Source organism: Zophobas morio, unplaced genomic scaffold (assembly GCF_036711695.1).
Source record: "Zophobas morio isolate AGI-343-1 ecotype UQ-CSIRO unplaced genomic scaffold, CSIRO_AGI_Zmor_V1 ptg000005l, whole genome shotgun sequence".
NCBI lineage: Eukaryota > Metazoa > Arthropoda > Insecta > Coleoptera > Tenebrionidae > Zophobas > Zophobas morio.
Genome location: NW_026972110.1, coordinates 11,020,171 through 11,046,679, shown reverse-complemented (window position 1 = coordinate 11,046,679; position 26,509 = coordinate 11,020,171). Strand labels below are relative to the sequence as shown.

The window sequence follows — 26,509 nt, the reverse complement described above, 5'->3', positions numbered from 1 at the left end:
CGAATAACATTAATTGCAACTTTATAAACTATGTAGAAAATATTGCAATTTTATCGGTGTAGCATTATTGTCTCTCGATCAGTTGACAGTGCAATTTACCGCTTGCAGTTTTGTTTATCTCGCAAAACGTAACTAATTTATATAAACTTCCTCGTTCGATGTTAGCTTCTTACCACTCGATACATACAATATACTATTTTCTAAGCGTAATTGTAGCCAAAAGTCACGTAATGTCAAAATTATGTCAGTGTCATTTTTTTTTAATTGAAGTCATCTAGCTTTACTCTCATAGTAAATTCTTGTAATAATCACCTTGATAGTAAAAATCAACGTTTGTGGATTTCAGGTAAAACCATCGCTACTTTGAATAAATCTTTCTTGGTAACTTTACGGTTTCTTTCCATACCACTATTGAAAATGATAAGCAGACTAATAACCTCAAGAAACGTTTTAAGAAGAGTACGTTCCCTGACCCCGGCGCGAAATTTATGTTCCCTATCGAAAGTAAAAAATTATTCAAAAGTGTTTCTTATCGGAGCATCGTATCCTTTTTCAAAAGACCACAGCAGCTTCAGTATGGACGATTTCGATTTAAAACTTAAAGAAGCTTGTGAGCGTGGAGAATCTGCTATTACGGAATTAATGAATATATTACAGACATCTATTAAAGATGTTACTCAAGCTTATAAGGAATCTCTTAAAAAGCAAATTACTCTTATCGACGAAGCTACTAAGGAAGGGGCTTCATCATCAAAATGGGACGATTTACCGCAATTTCGAACTCAGGCAGCAGAAATGAGCCAACAGTTTCAGAAACTTGTAGTTACAATTAACACTTTAGGAGGAATAGCTAAAAATGAAACACTAAAGTACATAACTCAACAGGAAAAGCAGTTTCAGCTTTTGTCAAAAAAACACAAGGAGCTTGAGAAATTAATAATTAAACAGATGGAAGAAATAAAAAGCCTAGAAGAGAAATTATTGCAGAAAAATCGCGAAAGTATTGAAAAGACTAAATAGCAATTGTTAATTACTAATCTACTTCATCATTCCCATCTTCACATAAATCACAGGAGTACTAAATAAGAAAAGTTATTGTTATAAATTTTCGGACTTATTTGCCGTAGGGACCTCTAAAAAACCAAAGTTTTATTAAATAATGAATGCGGTAATGCCAAAACATCACAGTTTGTAATTTTTATGTATTTTTTTTTTTGTAGATATAAGCATACAAAGGGGTAACAAACAAAGGCGTTGTCGTCAAAAGCACCAAAACAGAACATCTTTCAAAAATAGTCTTCATAATACAAACCAACGAACCAAGCTTATCAAAAACATTCAAGTCCGTGATTGTTGTGTGAAATGCAAAGGGATTATTGAGTGGAAAAGAAAACAACCTAGGAGATGTGTTCGTTGCGACCAGGGACCAGGAAAATGTCAAACAGGAGTATCATGTTATGTGTACGAAATGTGGGAAAAAGCTGTGGGCTGGAAGAAGTGATAACGAACAAGCCAATTGATCAAGAACAACATAAACTGGATAGCAAAATGAAGAAGTTGTTGCTGTCTTTACCGGAAAGGAAAATAAGGACCTTTTTAGGTAAATGAGAAATTAAAAAAAAATTAAAATAAGCTTGAAGCTCTTAAACCAAGTGACAACGGTGATCAAAACGATATAGCGATTTTGATGATTTTGATCACCTGATAAATAACTGTAATTTGATTATTGGAAGAATATTTTCAATAAATATATTTTCTTAAAATTGTGTATTTCACCACATTATCTGAGTGAGTTTCTTTATTAAATCTTTTGTGGAAGTCCATAAAAATGCTTATTTTCATTTTTTCTATAATGCTTAAAATGTATTTGAATACCTATTTGGAAATAAAGTTACAGTGATTAATTTGTTAGTTCATGATAATGTTTATTCTGTTGCCAGCTTGAATGGTAAATGGTTAACAGAGTATAGACAGACATTGATGCTGAAATGCAAGCATTTCAAATATTTTGTTATAACGATTCAAATGTTCTAGAATAAATATACCCCTACACTTGTAGTGTGCGAATACGCTTTGAGTTTTTCCCCTAGATATCCAAATTTTCGCTACTTAAACGGACACAAAAACGCAAATACTGCTTATTTTTTTAACTTATATGTTTTCTCATAAAAAATAAAATTCGGAGAATTAAGACCCAGTTATAGAAGGCGAATTAGAAGTTAATTGCAATTAATTTTTAATTGAAGTCCGTTGCTATGCAACGTACATGTTTTAACCATTCACAGGCGTATATTCTACATTCTAATCCTCTGTCGAGGATTAAATACAGAGTGATTTTTTTAACCTGAAACTTTCAAATATCTCAAAAAATAAGCACTCCACAAAAAAAGTCGATATTCAAAATTTAATCATTCCATGGGGGAAATACTTTGGTGCAAAAACTAGTTCCCCTCTCTCCTCCTTGTAGGTGGGGTGGGAGGTAACGTTGAAATCTTAAATAGGAACTCCGAATTTTTATTACAGATTCGGATTCTGCGGCTAAAAGTACGTAGGGTTTGTCTAAAGATTTTTTTAAATTAATGACAGATGACGCTGCAATAAACGAAATTCAGTTTTTTTCGATTTCTCCTACTGAGAACCTATGCGCACGATTGTCGACAAATAATTCTGAAACCAGAAATTTCAGACTCCCATTAATTATTTTAAAAATGGTAACTAATAAAGCTAAATAGACTACAGCAGTTTTGGAAGTTATCTTCAGTTACACAGCAAATAAAAATCTACTGTACTGAGGATAGAAAGTTTCGTTCAAACATTATATCCAATAAAGGGCGATTTTACTTTTACAATTGTATTTTCTACATACAGGGTTAGTCACGAGAGAATTACTTCTGAAAATTATTTTTACGCAACCCAAAATACGAATGCCATATACCATTTGATACTAACTGAATTTAAAATGAAATGCTTAATCCATGATTGCTTTGAGTTTGGCAATCTCATTTTGACAATTGTGGAAAAGGAGGTTACGCGAGTGTCCATGTTGGTACCGCAGCCAGTCGGAAATCTCCTCCGGCGCCGCTAATAAATTTGTCAGTGTGCCTCTTGATCTTTTGCAACCGATTAATCAAGAGAAAATTATTTCTAAAAACACCTTTTACGGCATTTTATTCAAAGGTTACAACACAAATTCAAACAAGTAAGTAAATAATTTAACTACTAATCTGTTGAAAATGTTGGGCATTTTGGGGGGATGCTACGGCTTTTTTGTAAATGGATGGCCGAAGAAGTCCAGAGGTTGCGGATTTGCACTTCGAAGAGGCTCTAGGTGACGCAGAGATGGCGAATTAACACATGCACATTAGCGGCGAACAACATTGGTAGAGCACTTACGGCTTCAGTGTAGCCCAGATTGATCTGACTGTATGTCATCGATCCAATGGGGCTCTAGAGGCGAGTCAACGATGAAAAAAAAAATGCTAAAAATTAATTAACGTCAAAGTGACACTGTCAAAGTCAAAGCAATCATGGATTAGGCATTTCATTTTAAATTTAGATAATATCAAGTGGTACAGGGTATTAGTATTTTGGTTTGCGTAAAAATAATTTTCAGAAGTAATTCTCTCGTGACTAACCCTGTATATATATTTTGACATTTGGGATGTTAATTCAACTTCAGAAAATCTTTCAGTTTAATAAACTAAAAAAAAAAACACCTGAAAAAGACATTTGTGTAATAATACCACAAAATTCTTCTTGCTCTCCAAAATAGTGAACAATATTGACTCCTTAATAAGGTTAAGAGTTTTGCGAATCGGACGTCGTTGACTATTATAACCCAAAATGTATTGACGTACATCTGATTCGTAGAACCATTGTTCCTTCCAGGCAAGCAACCGACGCTGTAAATTATCATTACCATAATCCTAAGCAATTTATTGGTGCCTTCTAGGTAATTAAACAGAAAGTCAGTGTTCATTTGGGCCAGCTACCGGATTACTCCGTCCTAGACTACAGACTACAATACTTAAACATCCACCCAGCTATAGCAGAGTGCATTAAACTAGAAATTTTTATTAAAGAAAATTATCCGTGAAGTAATACATATTTTCAACTTATAATTTGTATAATAGAAAATAACTCACTGGAAATTTAACTTTTACATACGCGCCAACCAGTTTACCAATAAATATTAATTTAACTAATTGACTTTTAAAGCTGTTTACTTCCTCGATTAGTCTGCAAGTAGACAAAACCTTTACTTTATTGAAATTTTTTGTTAATTTATAACCAGTTTATTTGGTTTTTGCGTATCAGTAACATTATCACTATCAGTAACTTTTTCACTCTCGCTAATTTCGCTGTTCCCTTCCAGGGAATCCAGTGGCGACTCGTCGTGATTTTTGATGGGTGGGCAAAGCATTGTACATGGGTTTTCGCACTTCGCACACACTAGTTGTTTCATATGTCGCTACAAGAAAAAATCACATGGATATATGTCAGGAGAACGAGGGGGCCACAACACGGGTCCATTTCTCTCAATCCGTTTTTCCTCAACATTAGCGCTTAACCAAATGGAAATATCCCTTTGACAAGTGCTTCGCCATACACAAGGACCACATGTCGGGGAATTCGGCTTTTTTTTTGTAATTAATATCAGCATGTTGCACACGCACAAAGCAATAACTCGACAACTGGACTCAATGTATAGCTGCATACAAATGTCAGAGTTCAGAGAGAGAAAGGGTTAATGCATTTTGAAAAACATGTTGTAGAAAAAGGTTTAAAATATCGTATGGACGAGTTCTATTACCAATTAAAGTTTTCGCATTCATTTCGGTAACACTCTATATAGGACACAATATATGTGTACAAAATGATACTTGTCACTTCGTAGTGATAAATCTGTTGTAAAAGCTTGTTATTTTTGTTACTTTTGTTGACGTACGCTGTGTACATAATTGGGATCACGATTTGAAATTGACATTATATCAATCCAAACATGTTGAGTCTTATTAGTCTCGTGATTAAACGAAAAACGTTTTAACTTTAACATTTACTATAGTTTGTGCAAAATGTATCTACAAGAGTGAAACGTTTAGAGTGCTGTCGAAGGAAACAACCCCAGTAGAAAATGAAAAATGAAGTATTTATAAGGTGCAATCAACAAAAATCGCCCTCTTGTTGACGTTGGACGATCAAGCTATCTTTCGCATCCGGTACGCAGAACAAAAGAGATGAGAAAGACAGGTGATCGATCATTCAGTGCCATCTAACTAGAGGATGATTTTTGTTCATCACACGCTACAATATAACTAGTGCGCGTGGATTCAGCCAATTGGAATAAAGGTAAAAATGAAACAAAAAATATGCCTTAAGTTTATGGAAGTCTTTTTGCATGAAGTGTAGGTATTACAATTACTTACCATCGTTTCGTATTTACCATGTCAACAAAAATCTACGCTGAATCTTATGTTTCGACATCAGCGATGTCAGCAATGACAACAGAAACTGTTTTTTTTTTCATATGCTTAGAGAATAGATCGTCCTAGAAAAGTTGAAAGTTTATTTCAGTTAAAGCAGTGACGATTCAGGGCACGTAGAAAAAAAAAACGAAAGAAAGCCTTTAATTTGAGAAGCAAATCATTTTGAAATTACAATTAAGTATAATGAAAAATATTTGAATGAAATTCCTTATTTAAACTGGTATTATAATTAATGACTTCAAATACATTAAAAACTGTGTAAAAATAAATTATGTAAAACTGGAGTAATCTGTGTTCAAGAATATCAAAGTATACAAGACTCGCATGTAGTGTAGGTATTCCATATAATATCATCAATCATCGCATTTCCATTACTGAAATTAAGATAACTTTCTCCTCTAATAAAAACTTTCTGCCAACTCATAGCACATACTCGTGGCGATTAAAGATGAAACGTAAATCCCATTCTATATTTTTTGGACACTCTACACAAACTCCCTTAATTTTGTCTCATGTTAGCTTTCTCGAACTCAAGTTGTTAAAATCGCCGCTGCTAACTAAACACACTGAATATTTAAAGACCATTTTTTTTTAAACGGATTAAATTCCTTAAAAAATATTTTAACAGAGGCTTTAGGACACTTCATAAAAACATTAAAATGTTCCATCTTTTCTAGACACTGCGGTCTGCTAACACTTACCAAAACAAAACTCTGTTATATAAAGGATTCAGGATTGAATAGATAAAATAATCACTCTGTATATGTATGTTTAAGTGAGCTTTTTATCAAAGACACATGTATTCTCAAATTTTCGGTAAAATGAGCTAAGCCGTTTTTGATTTGAGGAATAAAATAAACTGCGTCATTCTTTTTTTTGAGTCAACCGGTATAAGCAATTCTAAAAAATATTAATGCATTGAGAAACCACACATAATATTTTGCACACTTTAGACAGGATTTACACTTAAAACGTTTACAAGATTTCAGAACATTCAGCTCAGCAGTTTTAAAGATCAGTTGGAAATGTGTTATATGTATAATTTTTATATTGTTTGCCAAACATCTAACTTAGATGTTTTTAGTTAAAGAGCGGATTTATATGCACAAATATTTGTCAAAATATGCGCATTTACATTCACAAAATTTCTTCGAAATATGCACAATTTTTGCTAAATATGCAAAGTTTTATGTACATATTCAATTTTTTTCGGGCGACCCGGAAAGAATGAACAAATTTTAAACAAAAAACACGAGAAATGTCTATAATTACATTTATTACCTATAACGTATGATTTATAATTAACGATCAGATGTTTGTCCAAATTTTCCGCTGTAAAATTCAGCCTTTTATCTATCAATAGCATTTTGTATGAAGAAAACTTCTTTCTATATCAGCAGGATAGTGAATTGGTGTGTACTTTAACGCACTAATAATATCCGAACCTAATTTTAAGTTTTAATATCTAGTGATTTGCCACTATTTTTATTAATCACCTCATTTATTTTTTTATGTGCAGAATCGCTTATTTTTCTTGAAATATTCAAGTTATTGGTTTGAAATTTTTTAATTAACTGCACTGATTCAATTAAGGGCATGCACTCTGTTTCTACTGTTGTAATCGTCGCCGAAAAAAATTGTTAACAATAGTTTCTTTGGAAATATCTGGTACATAATTTTTTCCCAGCGTACTTTCGTCTGGTATAACATTTTTACAATGTTTTTCTGAAAACGCTTTGAAACAAGTTTCTTGCAACTTTTTAAAGGGAATATTGGCACTAAGCACTGCTTTAGATAAATGTGAATTAAATACTTGTTCATTTTTCTTTGAAGCTCCGGAAAGAGATGAGTTTTTGAAGCAAGTAGAAAAAAAGTCGTTCGCAACACCTCACGTGGTAACAGAATTCTGCCCACTACTGAAATTTATAATTTAATTGTTTCAAGGAAATTTGATTTGTGGGGATTTTCACACTTCCTTTAATGAAGCCATGTTGAAACATATTGTAATATTTAGAACTTGTGCTCACATGTTATCTAAAAAAGAAAATGAAAAAGCTTTTAAATATTAATTTAAAACTTGTCGTTTTCCCACATGCTTTACAGAAAACATTTCCGTCAGTTGAAATTTTTCACAAAATTTACTACCATCGGCCTTCTTCAGTGTCTAGTTATAAATGAATTAGAAATATTTTTTCAAATTGTTCTCCCCATCTTTACTTGCCAATATCAGGTATGAATTATGAAATACTGTATGCTCAGTGGACATATACCTAGTTAAACTTTTATGACAAACCATCGTTATAAATCAAACTGGTCACTTAAAGTACAACAAACAAATTTTCAGGTACATTTGTTTATAAAAATACCAGAAAAATCCAAATAGATGTCCAGATGTTCTTAGACTTTCGCCAAACAGGAATCAGAAATAAATTTTATTAAACAAAACATTTACGGTGACCTGTAAAAATAGCTGACTATGACAGTGTGACCTAACTTCGGATATTGCGAATATTTTAGGAAAAGAGGTAGTTTTATTTTTTTTAACTGACAAATTAAAACATACATACACAAATGTGCATACATATGCTCAAGTCGATATTTTCATAAAGTAACCAGAAGGCATCAGTTTTGATGCCAAAATTCGGCACATGTGGCAAAATAAAAACTATCAAGAATGAAAATAAAACTTCCAAATCTAACACTGTAGTTACTAACTGTCTACTAAGTTCACATATTTTTTAAGAAAATGAATGATCGATTATATCAAGCAATATTCACATTAACTTTTTTGTCTGCTTCTACCTCATACAAATAGTTTAAAAAATGCTGATGTAGTTTTAAACGTTAATATAAAGAAAATGTAGTTGTGACTGTTTTAAAAGCAACAGTTACTAGCATTCATTACCTACTCACAACCTACGTTGTTGACATTTTACAACAGTTAAATATTAAACAAGATGTTGTTGATCTTCTGATGACGTTGATTGTCGAGGACTTCCATAGCTGTGTGTATTGTAGGTCATCCACTAACGTTGATAAAAAGGATTTCCGTTATGCGAACAACTTCCCTGAGTACGATAATTAACGATTAGACGCGTCATTGTACCACAGATTGTGAACCAAACATCAAAGATGTGACCCGAAAATGGGTAAAACTTCCTTAAAATCGCCAAAAACCAAAAAAGTGGTAAATACGATACAAATGTTAATATCTTTGGGGTCGGTATAGTTGTTGTATGTATATGTATTATATAATAAATCGGAAACTAAATTTCACAATGACTTTATTACAAAAATAGGTACATTAGAAAGAATCTACTGTAGACATTGGAAATCTTACCAATATTAAGTACCAGTAGAGTAACAAACGTGACAATTCACTATCATCATACATACATGTTAATTGGTCAGGCTAGAAATGAAAAAAGTTGGTCCTACTCGAGTAACAGGCTCTACACTGGTAAGTACAATAAATTACATTTGTTCACATTTACAATACTTAGCCCACTATTAATTTATACATTAATTACACAAAAATGATAAAGCTTCAAATTAAAAAATATAATAAATAAAACAATCCATGCTAGTATTATATCAGCACATTGAATCCTAATCGGACATTCACTAATGTGTTATTACAACTCTTCAAAATCATATTCGTAACAGTAAGACAAAATAAATAAATAAAAATATAAAACACAAAATGTGATGTATAAAGAGAGTATTTGTGCTTTTATCACAGATGTTATTTGTTCCGTTATTTGTCAAAACAGCGCAACATTAAAATTTACCAAATAATTAAAACAGTTGTACCTATGTTATCTATATGATTTCATTTTCCTTTCTTCCCGGCTACGTCTGATTCCTCCGATTTTTTGGGACGTAAAATAAAGTTCAGGTTGTAGGATGGGTTCACCGCGTAGTAAACGTTTGCGTTTGAAGGGAGAACCATTTCTGAAAAAAAAATCAATTTTAAAAACTGTTATCTCATCGTTCTATTTAATACCAAACAGTGTTATCTGCTACCATTAAAAGTGCAAATATCACGTTATAAAGTCGTCAATATTTAAAAAGAAGGCAAATATTTTCACTATTTTGAAAAATCAGAATGAAATGAAACTGTACCAACCTTTATCAGGCAAAACTTGAGCTAGTGTGTATTTGTCGGGATTTCCTTCCAATCCCAACTTGTACATGGCATTTCTGATAACCTGAGGCGTTCTCTCGTTATTACTCAACATAATACTTTTATACAAGACTATCCCATCAGTCTCCACACTATCCGTCTCATAAGTAACTTTAATAATATAAAAATCCGGGCTACTCTTCTGTGAATGACTCGGACTCAGCGTTCCAGTATTGCCACCGTAAGGGACTTGCAATTTATTGCTGGCGCCACCTGAATGCGAACTGTTCAACGAAACATCCAACGATGGCAACGACGAATTGCTACTCGAATTGGACATTTGCGAAGGACTCAACTTCCGATCGATACTATTGTGCGGCGAACTAGGCATGCTGTCAATATCACAATAAAATTGAGAACTGTTGCTACTTGACGTGCTCGCTATGGAATCATTCTTCTGATGGCCGGTTGAGTGTTTCTTTTTAGCTTTCACATTATTCCCTGAATGCGAAGGCTCAATCTGACAACTGAGCTGGTAGGCTTCTCTATCATCTAATACTAAGATGGAATCGAACCACCTGTCAAACGCAGCATCCGCACCGAAATGGTAGGCGTTCGCAGCGCCCTGGAGTAATTTGATTTGTGCTAAAACTTCGAATTCTTTGCGTCTCTTGTCGAAATTGATTAAAGCGTCTCCTATGACGTCAGGTATCGCAGTGTCAATCATGGTTAAGTCCGTCAAGAAAGTCCCCAGATACGGAATCGTCCCGAACGAAATATTAGCCGTGTGGTGATTCTGTCTCTGGAATATTTTCTGCAGTTGTTTGTCATTCTCGCCCACTGTATCTGCGTATTTGGCAGTTCCCTCCCTCATCAACAACTCTCTTTGGGTCCACTGATTGTTATCTTCGCTGAATATCTTGGCGAGCTCGTCGAATAACTCGATTTTTTCTTTAGGGACGCACTGCCAAGTCCGCTGTAATCGGTAAATCGGGTTGCTTTGTAACCCGGATATTATGGCTTTGAGGCTGGAAAAGTTCTTGATGAGACGCAGTTCCTGCGCTATATCTATCCAACAAGAAATAATTTGTGCCCTGTCTGCGGCCCTGAGACCAGGTTCGACTAGAATTGACGATATGACTCGGAAAGAGACGGCGTTGAATTGGTTTACTGTCGCCAAGACGGTCGCGGCCTCGTGGGATCGACTCTTGTCTCGGCGAGACCACACGGCGCCTAGGCACTGGTGAGGGACGAGTTTCTTAAAGAGATCCTGAAAAAAAAAATGTACGAATTTAAGAAAAAATCTCACGCAATTCTCATTACTTGAATTCAAGAATGTGTGTTATTACTAATAATCGGACAGTAATTAAAGATGAAAGGAAAAGCTTTAGTGTGAGGTTTTTTTACATTACGTAAATCACTGCACATTTCGTTTGTTTCCATGGTCTTTCCCTATCTCAAATTATTTAACTAATCGATATAGAACAATACAACACAATACAATAAAAATTTGTTCGCATCAAAAAGAACATAAATCGATACTTAATTTTTCACGGTTTCTGTGAAAAGGTTGCGTGTATTGAAGACTTTCGGGTAAAACCCAACTTAAACAGCCCGTTACAAAGGTGTTCTTTAATGGCTATACTTCGAAAACCACACTGACGTCAACGTCATCTGTATAGATATTTTTCTAACGGCCAGTGGCGGCTCCTCAGAGGAGGCAGGGGAGGCTGAGCCTCCTCTGTTTTTTGGAGCTGAGCTTCCTCTAATTTTTTCGATGAAAGAATTTGTATTTTTATAGACATTTGTTACTATTCAGAATATTTTGTTGGATTTAATTTACTTTCATCATATATCAGGTTAAAATATCGAAAAAAATTATATTTGCGCCCTTAAATCATAATTCACACCACTCCGCGTTTGGCTTCAGCCGTAGAAGCTAGCCTCCGCCGAGAATGCATCTTACTATTGAGACCGCAACCTTGACGCATAGTCATTCAGCACTGCATTGGCTAAAATGTTCATCGGGGTGCCGCTTCAGGCCGCTAGCCTCCGGCTAGTGCATCTCTTTTCAGATCAAGTCGCACGGATTATTTTATCTCTTTCTTATTAACTCGCGCGATCGGGTGTAAATTGGAAAAACATTGAGGTGGTTTCGCGTGCTCCCTATTCAGTGGTGAATGGTGTTTAGGCTTTAGTACCTACGTAAAGCCTAAGGTGTTTTTTATATCATTTATTTGCGTTTTATTTCTGATCGTTAAAAACAGCTGGTATTATCGGCATATTAATATTACTTATACTTAACGAGAATGAGCAACGGAAATAAGTCAGTCTCATGTGCAGTGTAAAGGCATGAAAAATCACAGGAACACATATTTTCTTCTACTACTTTAGATTCCGCTCATAAGAGGGATATTGAGAACTATAACGAGAAAGTTGGTGAAAATAGGGCAATTTTGAAAAGACTAATCGATGCAATAGTTTATCTATAGTGTTCTTTTCGTGAGCATGACAAAAAAATTATTCAGATAATGAAGGATATAAAAAGTATTGGTTTTCAAATTTGAGCCTCCTCTGAAGAAAACTTCACGAGCCGCCACTGCTAACGGCACTACGATTTGTCACTTAATAAACTTACTTAACTAAGCAAAACATAGTTGACAGAATTCTGCACATCTCAGAAAACCAATTCTTATTAATGTTTAGTAAAAGTACGGAATAAATTACGTAAAAAAATTAAGTCCTAAAATTTGACAAAAACACATTCAAAATTCATCAAGAAGTTTTTTTTTATTAATATCAACAACCTTATAGTGCGCAGGACTCAAAGCTGAAAGGAGCACAACCAATTTTTCTGATCTTTTAAAACAAACAAATAAAAACCAAATTGGAAAATTAAACTACCAGCTCCTTTCATGTTTCCTTGACGTTTCATAGCCCCTGGAATACGAAAAATAGATCTTTCATTTTTGTCTGTCTGTCTGTCTGTCTATCTGTCTGTCGTTATCCGGATTTTTATCAGACAGATAATTTCCCAAACTGGTGGGCCGATTGTTGTAAAATTTGATACTTATATTATGAATTTCGTGTAGATGTGACAAACTAAATAAAATTTGACTAATGATGGAATGACGTCATTTCCAAAACTTAAAATAGTAAATGTAATTTAAATTTTATAATAACAACCCTGCACTTTTGATTTATGAATCCGTGTTAATTTTTTACCCTAGTCATCCAGATTTTTGGGAAAAGAAATCAAAATTACTCATATATGTAACAATATTTTACAATTTAACTTTTGAATTACAAACCGTATGCTTTGAAAATTTGCAAATGTTTTAAGGTTATGGAAAACATGGTAAATAGTAATGAAACTTTATCTCCTCCCTTCCCCCAAATTGATGACACCATCGCCAATTTTTCTCCGCTACATCCCATCTAAAATGTGTAAAATATTTTTAGTCTATTGTTATGGTTTATGAAGGCATTAATTTTTTTTTCTTTATAGTGGTTATCACAAAAAAAAATCGCAAAATTAATTTTATAATCGGTTTAAAAAAAAAATTGTTTAAAAATCATACAAATTGCCATATTTGAATTGACGATTCTGGAAAAATGGTACACAGTAATTTACCAAGAAATAGTTCTTGGGGTTGAAATCTATAAATAATGCAATCTACAATAAATATCGTTGGCTTTTCGAGGGTGATTAAAAAAATAATTAAAAATTGCATATGAGGATATTGAAAAATTGAGTTTTTCGAAAGTCGCCAAAAATCCAAAAAATTGTAAGATGTAGATTTCAACGTGCTAATTGGAAAAATATAAATTTCAGGGCAAGATTTGTGAAATATTCGGTTGGAGAAAAATTGATTTTTAAATTCTAAAAACTGCCATATTTTAATCAGGGAATCTGCAAAAATGGTAGAAATTTTCGAAAAAATGAAGCCTAAAATAAGTTCTAGAGATTGAATTTTAGGTACCAAAAAAAGGTATTTAGCAAATTTGGAAAAATTATCAAAAATTTCGTCAGATAAGTACCGAAAAATTGACCTTTAGACAAAATGGCCTAAATATCCCCAAAAGTGCTAGGATCTGAAAAATATAATTTTTATGCTCCTGCACCAAAATTTTTGAGATGTTCAGCTGAAACGTTAAAGTTTAATAAAAAATACTAAAATTTCCAACATTTCAATTGGCGATTCTTAAAAAGTAGTAGGATTTTTCGACGAAATGAAGCCGAAAATAACTTCTGAGGATCGGGATCTACAAGAAAATAAATGACTAGCTAATTTTCGAACGCGGCCGAAAAATGAGATAACTTCACGGTCAGATAAATTATGGTTAGAGTTTTACCATCAACATAATATCATTAAAACATATCTAACATTTCAGAACTGTCAAATCAGTTGTTTCAGAGTAATAAAAGCGTTAAGAGACCACAGTCAAACGAAAAGGGAGAACTATTTTTTCATATTCTAAGATTTATGAAACGTCAAAAAAACAAACTACCTTATGCTCCTGAAGAAAAAGGAAATTTAAAACAAAAATACAACTGAATATGTGGCGCCACAACTAGCAACAGGAAATTTGGTAAAAATTTCTTGACAGTTAACTACAACTTTTTGAAACTTTGCACCGCAGAAGCGGGATTTGTTGGACTGTACTTCAAGGGCAAGGGAAGTAAGAAATTACTTTCGACCATTTTTTTTCTGGTATTTTCTGCATTTATTAATTTATACGTATTAAACATCGCAAAATCTCATGGCTTCGATCGTCATTTGGCAATGTAATTAATTATACAACGAGTTCATTCGGAAAATTTTGAAAAACGCCAAGGTGCATTCATTGCTCTCGTGTAAAACAGTGTGGTGTCCCGATTTGAAAAATAAAAAAAATTGATCCAAAGTTCTTTCGACAGAACTTCCCTAGCTCCTGAAATACAATGATAATTTTTTTTGGAGTCACCCTGTATACGCAAATCCAAAAAATATTAATGGAATGATAAATCACAAGTACAGACTCATCATATTATGTACACTTTAGGTAGGCAAATTTTTGAGCTAACGTCATAAATTTTTTGGAAAGGATAAGCAAATATATTTTGACTAAAAATTTATTATGCTTTCCATAACATTAAAATATCTGCAAGATTTCAAAGCATTCGGTTTAGCAGATTCAAAATTAAATTGCAAAATGTTATAATTTTAATTTTTTTTTCCAAAAATCTGGACGCTTCGGGTAAAAGCTCTATTCGGAGTCATAAACTACATCATGTTTAGGACAATGTTATTTTATACAATTTAAAACCCATTTAATATGTACAATTTTGAAGTGACATCATCGCATTAGTGGTGGGCATGATTAGAGAAATTTTGGTTAGCGTTTTATACATGATATTCCTAATATAAATACAAAATTTGACAACAATCGGTCCAGTACTTTCGGAGATTATCTGTCTAATAAAAATCCGTGACGGCACACAAACGGACAAACAGACAGACGGAAACGGGAGACCTATTTATTCGTTCCGTAGGGTTCATGAAAGGTCGAGAAAACGTTTGGGGTAATGGTGAAAAAAAAATCACCCTTGGGTTGCTAGTTCTAGTGTTTTGTGTAGGAGAAATTCTAAAAGGTCACTACACTAGTTAATTAGCGATTTTATAGTCTGTAATGTGACACTTGTGGCGAATTCTGTTCGTGATTCTAATACTTTTTATACTTGAATACACTTATTTAACCTTAACTCACTTTAGTAATGATATTTAAAGTTCTGGATAGAATGTCTCCAAATTATTATTTTCACACTTCATAACTTCTCACTCGAGGTTTTTAAATAGTTCATTAGTGGCATTTAACATCGATCCATTTTGCCAGAAAGAAGTCGAGAGTTCTCGTCTGTTGAATTTATATTACAATAGGCTCGAAACCAGGAGAGTTTTTAATAATTTCCTACAGCTTGAATTTGAACATTTAGTCTCGAAGTACGCTGAAACTAAATATGTGCCCGTTTTGTTTATTTCGTGTGCGCTTTTTTAAAGCGACATCGGGATTCGGTCCACGATATAATCTTGATGAACTCATTTGAATTTAATCAATAACTCGAATTAATATTTTCACATCATGCAAATTCTTTGTTATTCTTGATATGAGTTTGGCATAATTAAAGCTTGCTTGTTTCCTTCCTTATAAGTATAATATTCACTGCGCACCCGTCGAAATTCAGGAGATTTTAACTGTAAGGGAAATAATCACGCGATCGCGTGGCGCAAGCAAAGTGACGAATCCGGACCCAAATGTAGAGTTTTTTCTCACTGATATGGTTGTTCATGTGAATGTTTACCCACAATACCGGATTTCGATGCTTCCTTTGTAAAGACGGAATGCACGTGGTAAGTGTGGGGATCGAAGAAGATCGAGCAGCGCGTTAAATTTTACTGCACATAATGACGCTTCTACGGATCCTAATGTTCCCAATTTAATTTTTTTTTTAAACACGTCGATCTGATAGGTGAAACCACGACAACGTCACGTCCATTGGCTTTATTAACTTTTCCATTTCTTTAGATTCGTAACAGGTTTGCTCCTCGGTATCGCTATGACAGACAGATAATCAAGTGGCTAAGTTCTTCAGAAATCTTTGGGACGTAATCGCGGTCGTTCAGATGATTGCCGAAAATTTGCGAACTAATTTAAAAGCCTTTCAACTTCTACGAATGAGTGAAAATTAACTCAAAGGAGACAGACAACGATTTTTTTGTTCACAATGTTTAGCTGGTTTAACGTTACACAGTACAGGTTCTACTAAAATTTCAACCCGGTAGCTTATTGTATTTGAATGGAATATAAATGTGTATCTAAATTTTAGTCTTCATTATCTTTAACAATACGTGAATTTATGCAAGACCTCTTTGGTGTGGGATTAATATGTGTATAAACTGTAAATTAATAATAACAAACAAATATTTTCACTAAAAAATAGTATTTTCTTAATGTAATAATATCTATTAATTGTTCCCAGACAAGGATCATGTTTTTCTGAGTGCTTTGATTTAGCGACACCAACAAATAATATTTAATAAACAAACCAACAAACAGACAGATGGATGGAAATGGTGGACCGACATATTCGCATTGTATACGCCATTAAACGCCGATAAAATAAAATTAACCATTCGCCACATTAAAATAACGACGTCTACTTTATAACCTTATTTTTGATAATTCGAATTATCATATCATCTCATCTCATAAATGTTCAATATTTGTGACAAGGAAATCAAGCAAACAGATGTAACTACAAATAAAAATAACTACTAAACGTTAATTAAAAACATGTTTTTACACTTACTAATGAGAAAGCATCAAATAACACGCCCATTTTTCATGACAAACAATAGTTTTATTATTTATTAGTAACTACACGCCCATGATTCTAGTTTACGTTACAATTATAGCCACATATATTTTCTTAATTATACACAATCGTACGAACCGACTTTCGGATTGTCAGAAATATGCGTAGTTACTATTAAAATTAATGTTCAAATAGCAGTTAATTTTAATTCGATGTTAAAAATTGTATAACGTCATTGAACTGTTACGTCGTAATTTATGCTTAAAAAAAACTATCGCGGCAAACGTCATAACAAGCGATAAGTCAAATGGCTACTTTATCATTAATTACAGTTCCTTTGAATTTGCGCAATTCTATTCCGCACAATTAATAAAAGCAAAACTTTAGAATTCCGTCATTCGGTGGTCGAATTAACTTAGCACAATTTTTAGGTGTCACAGCTATCGGAAACCTTTCAACATCCAGTCATGTGGACTGATCTGATTTATGAATATATTGCTCGTGATTAGAGGATCGAATTATTTCAAATTACTACCTGTATTAACACTTCAAACAACCGTGAAAAAAAGGAAAGGCTGTGTTAATTTTCAGAGAAACCAGAAGCGCCACCATGAATTTTATAGCAGCATCATTTATTTTCTACGCACGTAGTCGTTTTACAGTAATTTGATTTCAACTGAAACAACAAGTTTAATTTTTTTTAATAAATAATTGTGTGTACTTAATAACACAAAATTAGGATTATTATTCTTATTATTATGGTTAATTTGATTATAACAAATTGAAAGCTGATGAAATCAATTTTAAAAAACACTGCTTGTATATTCCATTATATTTCACCACGCCTCGCTCACACTGCTCCTCCCAGCCACCTTTCTTTCCGCAAACGCCCTATATTAGTCTTTCCACACCTCAATATTCCAAAACAGCAAAAAACTTGCAAATTTTGAAAACTTATTTACATCGGCGAGGTCGTTCGTAAATCAAAACAGTGACTCACCACATCCATTCTCGTGAGCTGCTCAGCAAAATGCCGCACCGGAACATCCGGAAGTTTGTACACCTTCCATCCGACCGCCGCCGCCCGTAGGGCAAAAGCCGGTGGCGGCGTCAGCAACGGGTCCGCTTGAGCTTCTCTGCTGTATCTCTCCAACCTGTGTTGCACTTTGGCATGTAACTCGGTAGCAGGCAAAAACTCCTCGCAGAAGTGAAGCAAATGATTGAGGGCTGTGTGATTCGGCGGATCCTTGAAATCCTCTGGGTAACTATCCAACCATACGTGTAGAGCTGAGATGAGAGTCCTTCGAAAAAATCAGTACAGTTATTGTAAGGTTTATTTGATTTTATTTGCTAAAATTCGCGGTATTTAGGGAAAACTGTCGAGCTGACGATGTTCTAAAAAGTTATTATTTTCCGCAAAACTCAGTTTTAATGATGTGATTAAAAGTTGCAACGAGATCATGTTACAATCCGTACGTTTTGTTTCAATTTGCTGATTTAATTAATATGTGGAAAAATGTATCCTGTTTTTTCTACAAAAATTGGAACATGTGTACAAACAAATATAAAAAGCTGGAGTCAATTCAGAAAAATTTTAGGACAGAACAAAAATTAACTATTAACTTAATTCTTGTAATCAACTGGCGGGAATTTATAATCCAAAAATTAAAAGTAGCTCATAAACTAACCGTATTACCTGATTTTATCTGAACTATAAATTCTAATAAATCACCAATGCTCCAATGTAAACAACTTAAAATAGGTTACTTAAATTTAAAACATAAAAAAGTAGAATGGATTTTTTATTTGTCGTTCAATTAACGCAATCAATGGAATTTTAGAAAATTCCTAAAGTAAGAATTTTGAAAAAAAAACAATGTACTGACTTTGAATACTTTAAGTATAGTATGTAATCGAAAGGTAAATACGCGAACTTGAAATATTTGTAGATAATTGAGAAGCTAAAATATCAGACTCATGACATAAATTAATTTGTTTGTGGGGACAAATACCTAACTTATTTTAATGGGTCAATGTAAACAATAGTGGGCTACTTGCTAAAATTTTTAAGAAATTATTACATAAGCAGTTTCCAAATAACACATCTGATATTAAAACTGTTTATACAATCTTTTTCTTTGAAAAAACCTCTAGCCGCAATTTTTTTTTAATAAAAGCATGTTAATAAAACACACGTAGTACTAAATATTTTCTTTGCGAAAAAAGCATCCATTACATTAACTTTTGTTGGTGTTTTGTAATCGATGAATTAATTTTAGTATTTCCCCATTTTGGCCATCAACGTATAATTTGACATTGTGTGACAACTGTCATTAAAGGGCGAAGTAGCCATGTTTGACAAATGTCACAATAATAATTATATCCATAAAAAGCAGTATTTAAAACCACGTAAAAATCCCCGATCTCCACATGGTTCCAGCCGTCCCTGTGCCCATCCCATCAAATTTTGACGCTATTTTAAATTCAGGTTAGTAGATCAATTGTGTAAATCGATTGACTTTTTCACTGCGATTTTATCTGACCGTCCTTCAGTTTTTAAACAAATTATTAAATTTGACTCCAAATTTTATCTCTTGCCATAATCCTTTAAGTTAAAATTAAAATAAAGACAGATTCCTAAACTGCTGGTACAACAGCGTGCCTAATTTCAAGCAAAAATTTCTTTAATAAAATGGTGTGACGTTATCAACTTTGTAGTGGGGACAAATATATCAATTTTGATAGGTACTGTGGTGTCCACAATTTCGGAAAAATTATATAAACCCTTTTTGATTTAATTGGTAAAATAAATTACTTCATTAACCAATTTTTTGAGATATTCTACATAAACAATAGCATAAAATATGATGTATTAAACCACAAATAAAGGAGCATAAATATATAATAAATATCGGCACAGACTAGACAGATGACAGCCAGACGGAAACGGGTGACCTATTTTTCTAGACTCTAGAGGTTATGAAACGTCGTGAAAACATGAAAGTTGTCATTCGTCCCATAGGTAACGAAACTCCGACGTTCGCATGCGAATCTACCTAGGATCGATAATTACAGATGCGATTTTTTTTTGCGTGGGGAGATCCCCTAGAGACGCTGAGAAGCAATGAATATGTGGATATACACTGACCGGCAAAAAAACCGGCCACCCTGAAAAATTTCGCAAAACCAAGCTTTAAAAATTATTAATTTAACTAGTGATCGTTATTTTATTAAAAAACCATTCACTATTGACACATGGAGTATAAATTAGCAAAAAAAAGAAGCCAATTAAACGCAGAATTAAATTTAATTTAATGTAAGTTAACGTCATCAAATTGCTGATGGGAATGGGAAAACCTCAAGGCGGATTCATAAACCACAAGTACAGGATTATGTCATTTTATAAAATTTAAATCCCACTTACTACGAAAAATTTTGAGCAGACGTCATAAAATTTTTGGTAGAAATGGTTAGACAAACTTTGGTTAACGTTTTACGATCTACCGAATATTCCTAACATTTGACAACAATTGGTCCGGTAATTTTGGAGAATATATGTCTAATAAAAATTGGCACATGTTATATTCAGTTGACAGAGAGCCGGAAACGGGAGACCTATTTTCCATACTCTAAGGGGCATGAAACTCCGATGGACCCCATTACAAAATTATCGTGGCTTATGCTCGGGAAATAAAAACCAAGAACCAAAATAAAAATTTATCTTCTTCTAGAGTCCATATTTTTCCATATACTTTGTGATTTAAAGAAATAAACGTGAAAATTTAATTCAAAGTTTGACAACTAACTGACAGATTAATTAATTTAGCAAACGTCGAATGAAGCGCCACATTAATAGAATAATTTCATAACCCACTAGATGTAAATCATTTTATTAACACCGTGCATTTACGAACTGTAATATTTAAAATTTAAAAACCAACTGAGACTAGCTTATTTATAAGAAAAACAGGTGTAAATGTAAACCGCATTATGTATTAACATAAATATAGAACAAGAATCTTGTAAATTACTCATTTGAATAAATTATGTTTCTTAACGATGGACTGTTGATACGCATAAAATAATAAAACTTTTTTTGATTCACCAACTTCGCAACGCTCACGGTTTCCAGTACGTATAGTGAAAAAAGACAGACGTATGTAACGGGTGTTCAATTAAAAAAGTCATCAAATTGGCTTTGATTTTTTGTAAACATTGTGAAGCATGTCTACAATTAACCTCAAATTTAATCGATGACAGCTGACAACGCGGAATTGTCATTTATATAGAGCAGTGTGAATCATTAATCACATGGGTTTTTGTATACGTTTTCCTCTATCAAAAAACCAACGCCAACTTATGATTTTTTTAAATAAACACCCGATATATTCTGTATGTTATATTGTTGTTCAACACTCTAGTTAATTAAGGATTCACGAGTGTTGTCAACAATGTAGCAAATGGCCGTAAAAATTAATATTAATTGATGCATATGCTCGAACTTATGTTTGTTTTCTCCAACTTTAAATCCATCTTCATAGACTCATTTTACTTGAACCATAAAAATTAACGGTACACAAAAAATACAATTAGTTCTTAACTTACTAGACAATTAAAAATTTGGTTTGTATATACCGGGTGTTATTGAAAGGTATGTACAACAAAATTGACAGTTCTTCGTGCAGTCTAAGAATTCTGAAAAACTTATTTTGTGTTATCAAAATTTTAAGGGGAAAATTAACCCTTATCCAACCTTTTTAGACGCTACTGAAGGATAAATATGTAAAATTAATTTATTTTAGTAAAACCTAGCAACTGTAACAATAATAAAAAATAAGAGACCCTTTTGTTGCTATAGAAACGAAAGATGACCTTTTTATCAGAAGCGTACAACGAATTTGGACATAAATTTTAATAATTTTTATCTGAACTTTTTTTTATTTTAGCACCCATACTTCGAGACCAATTGCCGATTTTATTTTGTACGTACCTTTCAATAACACGCTGTATAGTCGAGTTTTACGAAAATTTGATAACATGTGTATATCAATAAAAGCTCTAATAATTTTGATTAAAACACAATAACAGCGACTCTTCCATAAGAATTTACGATTTAGTAAACACGATAAAAAAATCAGAATTGTCATCTGACATGAAAACAGCTTTATCGACAAGCATCATCTTTAAACGACAAGATTTCTATGAAGACGATAAGATTTTACAAATGGAAGTTTCTTATTTGACATCCCTACATAAATGCCGCCTTCGTAAGCATTCAAAACAATAATCTTGATGCACTTAATAAAACGTGACTAAGAAATCGCCATGAAAGTCTCCATACAATCTAAAACAAAAGAACTTACTTCCGGTGTTGTTCATGTTGATCTATCTTCCCATTAGGAGGCACATCGGTGAGTTCCTCGTAGCGTTGCAGCAGCAACTTGAGGACTTCCCTGGGTGTTGAAAAGCTCCTATACGTGGCCAAAAACACGTTAATGTAAGTGGTTTCAAGCTCGCCATCGTCCGTGGACAGAGCTTCAACCAACTTTTTCAAAGTGCCGGCTTTCACAAATCGAACACGAACCGTCTCCCATTCCAAGTGAGAGATCTCGTCATCTGAATCCTGAAATACAAATTCAATCAGCGATGCCATATGACAACAAACGTCTTATAAAAACACGTCGAGCGTGAACTTTCCAGCGTTCATTATTCAGGCAGGACTGACATTTTCCCCGAAGGATCATCGGCGTGTGGGAGGAATCGAGAATCTTTTTTTCTCAAGCTAACTCGATAATTCCCTTAACGTAAATGTCAAGCGAAATTCGATTTTCGCCAAATGATGCGTATGAATTCGCATAGTTTTGTCGATTAATCTCGACGCGGAAGTAATTAGAAGGGACGTGGAGCTTCGCTAATAATTAATTAAATCAGTCGCACCTATAGCTCGACACTCATTCATAAAGTATAATGCTGGCAGCCGTATTGATTAGTTTACCTCCTGGTTTATACAGCAACCGTCCGAGTGCAATGATCCGAGCTGTTTTGACTAATTTACGAAACAACATGCGCTTTAATAACCGCAGTACACTAACATGCTAAAAAAACAGCATCTGAAGGTGCTGAAAAGTTCAACAGCTTTCGTTTTTCAGGTTTAAAAATTTCCTCAGGTTCGGTGCGTGTATAAGTTTTTCGATGATATGCCTGGCTACATGTATGTGGTTATCGTTTCTCCGAGTAAGTCAATAACGCTTTATCCAATCACAACCAAATCGGGCGTATAGTATATGAAAACTTTTCCATTTGAATCGTTGTTGATGTTAATTTCCAATGGAAATGCCAGCAGGGAAGAGTAAACAAAAATAATTGATACACGTATGTATGCCGACTAAATCAGATCAAAAGGAATGTTTTTATGTAAGTCATATACCATATACATACCACAGACATGACGATGGATCAATAGTTAAGATTTTAAACTTGCCACGGTTTTCCGTAAATACTTAGAACCACTACTTAATTATGATCGTTGTTCTACTGAAGATTGCGATCTGTTTGAAGCCGCAAACTACAGTGGCAAAACAGTCAACGACGAAAATACAGACAATGATGATATCATTTTCATGATAAAAGTTAATCGAAATAGTTAGTCATAAGTACCCATAAAACTGTCAGATTCGATCTTAAAAAAATGATTCCGAGGGAGTTACATTTTAATCCTTCATTACATAAATGACCAAAATAATGTGGAACAAAAAAAATGAACAAATAAAAAAATATCAAGAAAATAAAGAAAATAGCAAAAAAAACAAGAGAAATCGTACAACCAAGGCAAAGGAGTGGGAAACTAACGAAAATACAAAAAAAAAGTTTTCTAGGGGTGAAATGAAGTACACAAATGGGTTTTTGGGGAAAAAGGTTACGAAAACCACCATAAATTTGTTTATCTTTTGACAGACATGATTTCCTGGGATTTACGACTATAAAATTAAAATCGATATTTTTATCAAACAATACTTACAATAAAAAATTGCATTGCGTACTGATAAAACGAACACAATGCATTAATGGTATATACTGTAAGCACCCTATTTTTGTATACTAATAAAATTTTACAACCCAAAAGTTAAAGAGCTTACGTCCTAGTCCGCTGGACAGGACCGGATCTTTTACGTGACAGAATATTATTTGTTCTTGGAGTTTGCGTGTAGATATGTAATTCGGTTTTAACATTATGAAATTAGTTTATCGCAGCATTTAGTCGAATGAAAAGCAATTACTTTCCGAATACGACGCTGAAATTTACGCAGATTTCAAAGTGGCATGCGTCTGTGAAGGATCGAACAAGACTGTTTGATTATTGTTGGCTCCATTGACACTAATAGTGCCATAAAACTTTATTAGTACACAAAAATAGTGTCTTTAGTATACACACTGCACAAACCCAATTTTACATTAAGAATCCATCTCAGGAACCACAATGTCGACTTTAAACAATTTCATTAGATGGCACCACCTGTATTCAGTGACTGTCAAAGTGTCGTTTACCGAAGATATCGCTTTTAAATTTGGACGTTTTACGATCAAAGTTTTGCAAGCACGGCAAATCTGACGTGAAAAATCGGTCGAAGGTTATTTCCGGCGCCTATAAAGTACAGTCGTACTAATACGGTTTCTTCGAAACATTATAATATTGAATTTTGATTTTGTTTTTATGATAAACCCTGTAAGTTAAAATAAAATATGTGGACCGTTGAAATATAGGTAAAAGAGCATGCTATGCATGAGTTTCAAGTGAGTTTTTCCGTAACAAAATTTTGCATTCTGAATAGGTGCAGTGTAATACTAATTATACAATACTGTATACTCACATTTTCGGGAAAATAGCCGAAATAGTGAGCCGTTCTTAATTTGATAAAAAAAAATAATTTCCGAATTAACTGTTTTATGTCACCCTGTATAAGTAATATTAAAAACTATGAATCCATTGATAAACCACAAGCAAAGAGTCATAATATGAGATGACGTCATTAATTTTTTTAAGAGACGGTAAACGAATAAATTTTGATTATGGGTTCACCATGCTTACGATAATCGGAACATGTTGTAAAATGATGTTATACAATTGTTCTTTTTTTCCAAAAATCTACTTGTCTAAAATAATTCCTCAACATGGATTCATAAATTACACATGCAGAAGTATGTTATTTTATAAAATCTCAATAACATTTATTCGACAAAATTGCAAGATGACGTTATCATTTTTGAATGGGGTTAAAACGGATAAATTTTGATGAACTATTTACTATTTCACCTTAAAACGTTCGCAAAATTTCAGAACATTCGGTTTTGCAATTTTAAAGTTAAATCGTAAAATGTTGTTAATCAATTCTGATTTTTTTTTAATCTGGATGTATTATGTTAAATCTCAACACGGATTCGTAAACCACAGGTTCAAAAGTATCTAACTTTATAAAATATAAACAATATTTACAATAGTAAATCCGAAAAAAAATCAGAAAAAAAGACAAAACCATGTAGAAGATGAAATTTTCAAATATGGAAACAAAGAACTTCGAGAACCACTCTTTTTTTTCATTTCGAAAATATTCCACGTAAAACACTTGGTGCAATAAAATTTAATAAGCCAGTGTTTCGTTTCAGCCATTAAATGAAGTATTATTATTTTTTAATGTATACAGGTCATATATTTTTTTTCTTTAATACGATTTCATGGGACCAATATGAATTTGATTAAATGATGGTCACGAATAATGCGTGAAATTTTTTTCTTATGGGCACTAGACCCAAAACTGTACTTTTATATTTCGGAAAAAATGAAGACCACTTTTGGTCTTAGTATATTATGTAACAAGGTTATAAACCCCTCTTTATTCACGAGTTTATTTAATGACAAGAGAAGCGAGTATTTAAAAAACGAGTATATAGAGAAGTTATAACCGCAACACCTTTGATGCCGCCACAGAATCTAAATCTTTCAAAAAAAACATTTTATATGACAGAGAAAATAATAAGTTAAAAGATCGGCTGAGCAATTAATTCGTGATCACAGTTGGTTGTGGATACATTAAAGGAGATAAACGCATGATTTTTCCAGAGGTGCAATTTTATAAAAGAAAAAACTGGACAAATGATAGTGACATAAACGTCTTGTTCTCATTGTTTTCCATTGATCTATGAAAACTCGATTTTCTCAAAGCTGATATCATTGGGATGGTTCTCAGCTATGTTTGAAATAATCACTTAAACTACTTTTCACTTTGAAGACTTTTTCTGTCTGTGGATTTGTCTATGGCATCATAGCTCCCAAACGGATGAACCGATTTCGATGCGATGTTTTTTAGTTGAGAACTGGTTTACTCGGAATCGTTCTTAACTATGCTTGACGATGATCACTTCAATAATTTCATGACCCTCAGCTAATGTCTGTATATCTTTCTGTTCCACCGTAACTCCCAAACGGATGAACCGATTTCAATACAGTTTCTTTTTTTTTTTTTGAAACCCGATTAAATTGTGATT

The 26,509-nt window shown here is 33.2% G+C and overlaps 1 protein-coding gene and 1 long non-coding RNA gene across 7 annotated transcripts in view; one reads left to right on the top strand and one right to left on the bottom strand.

Annotated features, from left to right (window-relative positions):
* The first annotated feature begins 259 nt into the window (after positions 1 to 259).
* LOC135119458 (uncharacterized) lies at positions 260 to 1,763 on the top strand. Its single transcript, XR_010278230.1, has 3 exons — positions 260 to 346; positions 429 to 1,168; positions 1,221 to 1,763. It is a non-coding gene; the product is annotated as an uncharacterized LOC135119458 (long non-coding RNA).
* A 6,990-nt stretch (positions 1,764 to 8,753) lies between these two features.
* The window catches only part of LOC135122711 (ral guanine nucleotide dissociation stimulator-like 1), a 52,725-nt gene continuing 34,969 nt past the window's right edge, over positions 8,754 to 26,509 (bottom strand). For 5 of the 6 annotated variants that reach the window (XM_064047085.1, XM_064047086.1, XM_064047082.1 and 2 more), the window contains exons 3-6: positions 22,333 to 22,592; positions 17,970 to 18,270; positions 9,616 to 10,882; positions 8,754 to 9,440 (exon numbers count right to left, since the gene is read on the bottom strand). In XM_064047085.1, the coding sequence (XP_063903155.1) occupies positions 9,319 to 9,440; positions 9,616 to 10,882; positions 17,970 to 18,270; positions 22,333 to 22,592 (1,950 nt within the window). In that variant the 3' untranslated portion in view covers positions 8,754 to 9,318. Of the gene's footprint in view, positions 9,441 to 9,615; positions 10,883 to 17,969; positions 18,271 to 22,332; positions 22,593 to 23,407; positions 23,539 to 26,509 lie in introns of those variants that run through there. The other variant, XM_064047087.1, reaches the window with a different exon arrangement.